Consider the following 8,283-nt stretch of genomic DNA (forward strand, 5'->3'; position numbering starts at 1 on the left):
TAGTCAAATGCATCATTTTATACAAAGGATTTGGACATTCTTGGATTTGAGGGGCCCATGGGGTGCTTCATGAAATCAAGCCCCTGTTGATACTGAGGGGCAATGTACACCCTTTGGTAAAACTAGTCCAGTCAAATTTCCCAGTTAGTCTGCTGTTCGGAAAGTCTTCCCTAATTGTGGAGTCCTATGGCGTTAAAACACATAGTCTCTGGTTCCACAAAGGCTGCAGGGAATACAATGGATGCAGGAGTTGCGGGGGTAGGAGTGGGGGCAGGGGACATAAAGCAGAGAACCAGGCAATGTCCAAAAGGTCACAGGAAACGGAAGGAAGCCACAGGTGTCCTTGCAAGGTGGCCAGATGCGGCCAAGGAGCTTGGAAAGAAACATCAACTTAGTTCTTTGTGTGGTGTGTCTCCTATCCTTTCCCCAACTCCTCTTATTTGCAGGTCTAGCTATGGCAAAAATGGTTGTCTACTGCTGACCTAGGGCAACAGAGACACGAATACTTTCTTGGCAAAAAAAAAAAAATCACTAAATCTCATTTAGTCAAACTCTTCCCTTTGGACCACTTTGATGAACTGCAGGTTCCAAATGCAGAAGAAAACGTAGTAAATTGTGGCATGCCATAGGCAAGCAGTCAGCGAATCAATAGCCTTTTGACCACGGGCCACTAAGGTTATGGAATTCTTTCCCTCCCCTTTGTCTACTCCTGAGCCAGTTTTCCCCACTGTTTTTTTTGGGGGGTGGGGGGTGGGGAGCCCACTTTGGCTTAGAAATAAAAATGTATGGTAAACAGTTGGCAGTTATGTTTTTCAGTGTGGTTTCAGAGAAGTGTGGCAACACAAGTGGACAATCAACCACTCGGCCACCGGCGCTGCAAAAATATTTCCTGTCCTGGCCAGGTGGCGTTTCTAGAAAATATTTAACAGGGAGCGTTTTAGTTCTAGATGATGAAACTAAAAAACAAATATTGACGCAAATAGTACCACAGCTCCTCAAAGACTAAAGTATGCCCCTTTTCAAAGGGGAAAAAATTACAGACAAAATAACCCCAAAACTCCACAACAGGTCCTCAGAAGAAGCGGGAGCCACTTGGGAAAGTCAGGGCCTGAACACTAATGTTCCAGGCTGCATCATAGGTCTCTTTCTCGCTCAGTGAGGCCATCATCACCACACCATGGCCACGTAGGCCTCCAGCCAGGGCAATAGGGCCTGGAGGCCACCCCAGACCGCAGCTGGCTGCAGCTTGGTCCCTGGGCCAGCTCTTGGCCCCGTTGATCGTCTGGGCTGGAGAGTTTGGCTCCACCGAGACCACCCTGCGCGGACCTCCGAGCAGAGGCGACACCGGGCGGCGAGGCTGGCGGAGGGGCCTCGCGTGCGTTCGGGTGGTGAGTCAGGGCGCGTTATGCAAGCCCAGCCGCCCCCCTCTCCCGCCCCCGGCACCTCCCCACGGTCTTTCACCCCGCTTGGTTACGAAAGCGCGACCCCCTCCCCCCGGAGCTATAAAGCACTGGACAGCGGCTCGCCTCCCTGGCTCTTCGCGCGCGCGAACGCGGCGGCCAGGCTTGCACGTGGCTCCTGCTGGTGAGTCGCCGCGCTCCCCCGGGGGGCTGCGGGACGGGGTGGGGCAGGATGGGGAGGCCAGCGGCCCGTTCCTCCTGCCTCGCGGTCACCCGGGCGCTTGTCCCGCAGGGCGGACTCCTGAGCGAGATGGAGTGGGTGTGGGCGCTCGTGCTACTGGCAGCGCTGGGAGGCGGCAGCGCTGAGCGTGACTGCAGGGTGAGCAGTTTCCGAGTCAAGGAGAACTTCGACAAGGCTCGTGTAGGTATCAACCCCCGTCCCCCGATTCTTGCGGGCCGGCGGTGGACCCCAAAACTCTAGTCTCCAGCTCTCTCATTTCTTTCTCAGTTCTCTGGGCTCTGGTATGCCATCGCCAAAAAGGACCCTGAGGGTCTCTTTTTGCAAGACAACATCATCGCTGAGTTTTCCGTGGACGAGAAAGGTCATATGAGCGCCACAGCCAAGGGCCGAGTCCGCATTCTGAGGTCAGTGGCCTCTTGGTGGGCTGTGGGTAGCGTTCCAAGGTCCCTCCTACCTTAGCCTGGCTGGGAGCTCAACTTTCTTTGCTGGGGGAAAGGAGCACCTTGGATTGGGTTGAAGCCCTTTTCAGACTTGGCTCAGGATTCTCTTGGCTTTTACAGCAACTGGGAAGTGTGCGCAGACATGGTGGGCACTTTCACAGACACCGAAGATCCTGCCAAGTTCAAGATGAAGTACTGGGGTGTAGCCTCTTTTCTCCAGCGAGGAAGTGAGTAGTGGGGCATACACGGCCAAATCACTGCGTTTCTATTCCGTGGCACCATTGGGAAGGGCTGCAAGAGGTAGAACCTCAGCCCCATCTGAATGTGGGGAGTGTGGGATTCCGAGTGGCTGGATTCCCAGCCTAAAATACCTGGTCCAAGTTCAGAAGGACCTTTGGGTTGGTCGGGTGCCATTTTCCTGGTCACCCCTCTGCGACCTACATCACCACACCATTCTGTCTCTTTGGGCGGATCCCTGATTCCAGTGTGACAATCCGGAACCTCAGGAGAGGTAGAGACCCATATCCACGATAAACGGACCTTTGTGTAGAGAACTGGGTCACAGCCCAGTGCCCTGCCAGGCAGTGTTCTGGAAGCAATAGCGTCTCCTTTCCTTCAATACTAAAACTCATATGCAAGGCAGGATTATGAGAACTCCCGACAACGTTCTCTAAAGCTTACGGTACCCCCACCCCATCTCATTTCAATTATAAATCTGAAAGCTACTGGATGACTAAGGAATGATTTAGAGTAGAAAGAAAAGCCGTGAGAGCTCAGAGAGGGAGAATGAAAACACCAGGGTAACAGTTCTCCACGTGTGGGTCGCAACCCTGGGGGGAGGTGTGCTCAAACAACCCTTTCACAGGGTCGCCTAAGACCTTTGGAAAACACAGGCATTTACATTACGATTCATTATAGTAGCAGAACTACAGTTATGAAGTAACAATAAAAATAATTTTATGGTTAGGGGGTCACCACCATGCGAGGGACAGTAGTAAAAAGGGTTGCAGCATTAAGAAGGTTGAGAACCACTGCCCAGGCGGAAGCGGGTTGCTCAGGATAAATTTCTCCTTATAGTTTGCCTTCTCATAAAGAAGCTGTGGAACGCGATGCTCAAGAATGTCTCTGAGGGCTGGAGTTTGTAGTTCAGTGGTAGAGCAATTGCCTAACACGCACAAGGTTCTGAATTCTGTCTCCAGACACACAGGGCACACACGCCATCCTGAAACCCTGGTGTGGATTAGAGAGCTAGGAGTATAGTGCAAGAGGTTGTCCGCTGGATGAGACGAGAGGCAGACTCCCTGGTACTTTTCTGAATTTTTTTTTTCTGTAAATGTCCTGGGAAATCAAGCACGTTAGGCAAGAGCTCTGCCCCTGAGTTACATCCTTCAGTCCTAGTAGATTGCTCTGGTCTGCTGCCCCCTCCCTGGGCATGCTCTGGATTGGTCTCTGGTCTCCTTCTTTCCTCCTGGTTCTACCAGCACCGAGTGGGACATCTCGAGAGTAAAGAACATCGGCATCAACCTATATTAAATGAGTAGAGACTTCATGGTAGATGAGATTCTCTAAAACTTGACTTCCTTTGCAATCAAATTGAGTTAAGGAATAGTTCCTATTTTTTGAAAAAAAATTGTCAAAACAGCTACTCACGGTAATGTATGAAAGTGTTTAGTGTTGTGCGCAACAAGGGCTTATTAAATATTAGCTATGATCGTTATTTTGCTGTCCCCTCCCAGAAAGCATGAACTAAGACTTCTTCCTTGTCCCAAATAAAATTTGCCACTCTGTTGGCAAAGAAATGCGTATTAATGTGAGGAACAGCACAGGTTTGAACAGCTACATCAGTGTTTCTCAAAGTCACTGTTCCTAGGCCAACTTCAACTAAGTCAGCTACAGTACTTTTTTCAAAGTGCAGATTTCTGGGTCCAAACCAGAATTACTCAATCAGAAACCCTTCTGGGTGGAGCCTTGTAACTCTGTTTCCAATAGGCTCTTTCAGTGAATTCCTTCTGCAGAATGAAGTTTGAGAGTGGGCTAGATCACTCAACCCATGGAGGTCTCAGACTCCATTCCCTTCCTGAGGCTGTTGGATTATTGGGATGTTTAGTTGGAAATAGGCTAGAATCGGTCCCCTGGTTGGTTTAGCTGGATCCTTAGGCCTCAGAACCATAGGGAGCTTCTCATGTGGAGGACACAGGTCTAGGGAGCCAAGGGGACATTTTCTAGGTCTCACTCCACAGCGGTGACAATGAGTGGAGGGTCTTTAAAGTGGCGGGCCAACCACCAAGACAGTTGAAACCAGGCATTTCTAAACTCTCAGTCTATCTCTTCAGTACAGTGTAGACACAGCCATAATGGGACGTCTATTTTGGGGTGTCATAGGGAAGTCAGGGACTGCCAGCCATAGTCTCTGCTTCAGGCACTCTTCTCACAGCGATGTGCTCTCCTGGTGCACACCAGCCCTGCCCTGCGTCCTGGTCCTGCTGAAATTAGTTTTTCTGTGCCTCTGTCTCCCCATCTGTAGTATGGAGTAATGATATATGATTTTGAATAAATGCAAGAAATACCCCCCAAAATGGCAATGGCCTTGAAGTAACTGGCTTCAGCCTTGGTTAATCGTCAGGAAGATGATTGCACTGAAGCACAGCACTCTTACCTGTACATAGGGTTTTTGATAACAAATCTGGTTTTTTTAAAGATTTATTTATTATGTACACATGGTTCAACATCCACGTATGCCTGCAGGCCAGAAGAGGACACCAGATCTCATTGCAGATGGTTGTGAGCCACCATGTGATTGCTGGGAATTGAACTCAGGACCTCTGGAAGAGCAGTCAGTGCTCTTAACCTCTGAGCCATCTCTCCAGCCCACAAATCTGTTTTCTCTCTGTGCCGCTCACACACGTGTTCATACTAACTTAGCACCTGTTCTGCCTTTGCTGATGTTTCTATCACTTGCTTTATGCTGCCTCTGCACAACTTAGACCCCAGGCTTGAAGCATGGATAGGATCTGCATTTCTCAAGAATTCTGCATTGCCAGGAAAGTCATGAAAAGAACAGTTTTTTCCCCCACTCCCCAGTGTGTGCACACATGCATTGTATACACGTAAGTGTGTGGGTGCATGAACCAGCCTGTGCGTGTGGAGCCCGGAGCAGAGCACTGGGTATCAGAAGTCTTGCTGACCGTCTTACTCCTTTGAGACAGAGTCTTCCCCTGACCCGAAGCTTGCTGTTTCTGCTAGGCTGCCTTGCCAGTGGCCTCTCGGGATCTGCCTGTCTTTGCCTCCCTGCACTAGGTTTGCAGACCCATACAGCCATGCCTGGTACTTTACAAGAGTGCTGGGAATTGAAACTCAGGTCCTTATACTTGCAGAGCGGGCACTGTTGCCCACTGAGTCATCTGCTCACCCCCGCCCCCAGAATACAATCCTATGGAGTACTTGAAGCTGAAGAAGGAGCATTTTTTGCCCCCAGGCGTCCCACTTGTCAACCCGGAAAAGTGAATAGAATTCCTAAGTAAGGATAAGGGTAGAGCCTGAAAATCTCTTATCATTAGGTTGGCGTCCTCTATCCCAGTGAAGTGAGCTCGTAGGGGGTCGGTAGATTCTGCAGAAGCACCGAAAAGTTGTGGCCTGTAGCTGGGGATGGCATAAATTGAGAGCCGGCAGACATTAGATTCATGTTAGTGGATGCTAGGTAGCAAAGATGGCAGTTCATCTTCAGCTGTCCTTTAGAAAACTGCTGTGCTGTTATCAAGGAGTTGCTGACGTGAACAAGGTGTCCTTCACACCAGGATAGGATTTGTGACTTCTCTTATCACTGACGTGAACGAGGGGAGCAAGCTCCTTTCTCTTTTGCCCACTTGCGCAAAAGCCGTCAGGAATCTGCGCAGCCTCCGCTGGCTAAGGAAAGGCAGCCAGTTCCGCGGAGTCCGGGGTAGGTAACAAGTTGGTCAGGCCTCCCGGCCCTCTGTGGCTCTCTGACTTACAGACGATGACCACTGGATCATCGACACGGACTACGACACCTTCGCGCTGCAGTACTCCTGCCGCCTGCTGAATCTGGATGGCACCTGTGCGGACAGCTACTCCTTCGTCTTTTCTCGTGACCCCAACGGCCTGACCCCAGAGACGCGGAGGCTGGTGAGACAGCGGCAGGAGGAGCTGTGCCTAGAAAGGCAGTACCGGTGGATTGAGCACAATGGTGAGCAGCTCTTCCTGAGGGGCGTGGCTGGGCTGGGCCAATAGGAGGGCGCTGCATCTGTGTAAGAGGGTGATCCGAGGAGCCTCCTTTGGGCCAAGTCTTGGCCCTTCTTGACTAAATCCTTCCCAGGGCTTTGTAGTCAGCCACATGGAGAAGGAACCAAAGGCCCTTTCCCCCCAAATCTTGGCACTTTCAGTAAACAGAACCTCAGAGCCACTCTCCTTTCCTTATATTTACTTCCGGTGCCACAACCCACACAGTATTCCGCAGGAATTAGCGTGTGTTGGTGACGAGGTGTCCCCAGGAAAGAACTGGGTGGAACGTACAGCCATTTTATACAAAAACCATAAACAAAAACAGCCGCGTAGCAAGACCTGAAGAGATGGGTGCCTGTAATATTCTTTATTCTTTACAAAATCAAGGATCACTCAGTCAGCTTCCTGGGTTGCCTCCTGGGCTCCTTAGGGAAAGCCCCTGGGATAACAGAGGGATGGTGTAATAGCTGTTGCCCTTAACTGATCCTAATTTAATACTCAGAAGCATGGAGACGTGTGCTGTGTACTTTGGACTAACATGCACTCACTTCTGTGGGCAGTTGGACTTCAAAATCCAAAAAGGGTCATGCTGAAGTGTAGAAAAAGAACATTTTTCTTGGGCATCTCAATGGTCCAGTGTGCCTACAATGTGAGCCCAGACATACATAGATAGGAAAGTGCTACCCTGGGGTGGTGGGGAGCTGAATGTGGGGCTAGTGAAGGGTTATGTCACCTCCAAGCACCAAGCCTTTCGCTTAAGTCACCTCAGTTAAACCTTGGACATCCTTTATAAAGTAGGAACGTTAGCTATACGTATTCATACATATTCTACCAATGAGAAAAGTGGAGACTCAGAAAAGCTAAGTACATTGCCAGAGATCTCCAGTAGATAGCTAAGTCAAATAGAAACTCAGATTCTTGTCACTCTTGAAGTCCCTTGTGGTGCCTCCTGGTGACACGGGACAGGAACATCATGAAGACTATGATGCTTACCGAAGCTGACATTAGCCTGGCATGGCCCTCATGTCCCAAGGTGGGAGGGTGGGCTTCAAGGCACTTGGAGATGCAGTGAGGTCAGCATAAAAGGAAACCGAACCATGCAGCAGGTCCTGTGCCCTCAGCGTGGCTGCTCCCTGGAGAATTCAAAGACCTTCAGCATCAACTGTGGGAGAAATTGCGAAGTACAGCCACGCAGAAGCACATGAAGGGCCGCTGGCTCTAAGGCTGCCTGGGTGTTCATTTATATACAAAAGCACTGTCCAGCTCTCTGTTATTAATGATCTTATTTTCTGTATTTCAGGCTACTGTCAAAGCATACCCTCAAGAAACAGTTTGTAGCAACATCAAGGATGCGAAGTTTCCTTTGACAACTGATTAACTCTCATCCAATCTTCATCTCTATTTATCTCAGAAGTTTAGTGTCCCCACCTCTCCTTACCTTCTCTAGGTGGATGTTCAGTTGTCATCAGTAGGATAAAAACATGCATGGGAGTGACTGAATCTGTTCACACAAATGTTTATCTTACTGAGGTTTCCAGAGAGACCGTTTGAGGCTTGGGATTCCAAACTCGATTTATTAAACGTATAGTCACCATCTTCCTAGAGTTGAAGACTTATTTGTGGTTTGCTTGCCAGTGGGCTGCACTTTTCGATGCCAGGACATTTTCTCGTCCCAGTCTCTGTGACCTTTGACCTGACCTAGACATTCCTGATCTCTATATTAGAGATTGGCTCCTAACTTCCTGAGAAAGGTTTTCCTCATTAATCCGGGAAGGCTTTAATGACAGCACTACTAAGATACTGAAACCCCAAGAGGAAGTAAGTGTGACCAGGCCATCAGACCCAAGGCTTTCAGTACAGGGCCCATGAGGTGAGCAGGACAGAAGGCTCGCCTCTTGCCAGAGCCGGGAGGCCGACAAACATGAGACAGAGTGAGCTCAGTGAAGCCTGCTCTATACTGCTT

At 49.8% G+C, this 8,283-nt stretch overlaps 1 protein-coding gene across 1 annotated transcript; it reads left to right on the plus strand.

The window, feature by feature from the left end:
- Positions 1-1,438: 1,438 nt before the first annotated feature.
- Rbp4 (retinol binding protein 4) lies at positions 1,439-7,916 on the plus strand. The gene is made up of 6 exons (XM_048438942.2): positions 1,439-1,584; positions 1,693-1,821; positions 1,909-2,045; positions 2,202-2,308; positions 6,073-6,285; positions 7,621-7,916. Exons 2-6 carry the CDS (start codon positions 1,711-1,713, stop codon positions 7,656-7,658), a joined length of 606 nt encoding a protein of 201 aa, XP_048294899.1. The 5' UTR covers positions 1,439-1,584; positions 1,693-1,710; the 3' UTR covers positions 7,659-7,916.
- Positions 7,917-8,283: the final 367 nt, after the last annotated feature.

The sequence above is a fragment of the Myodes glareolus genome, chromosome 7, assembly GCF_982192425.1.
Source record: "Myodes glareolus chromosome 7, mMyoGla1.1, whole genome shotgun sequence".
Classification (NCBI taxonomy): domain Eukaryota; kingdom Metazoa; phylum Chordata; class Mammalia; order Rodentia; family Cricetidae; genus Myodes; species Myodes glareolus.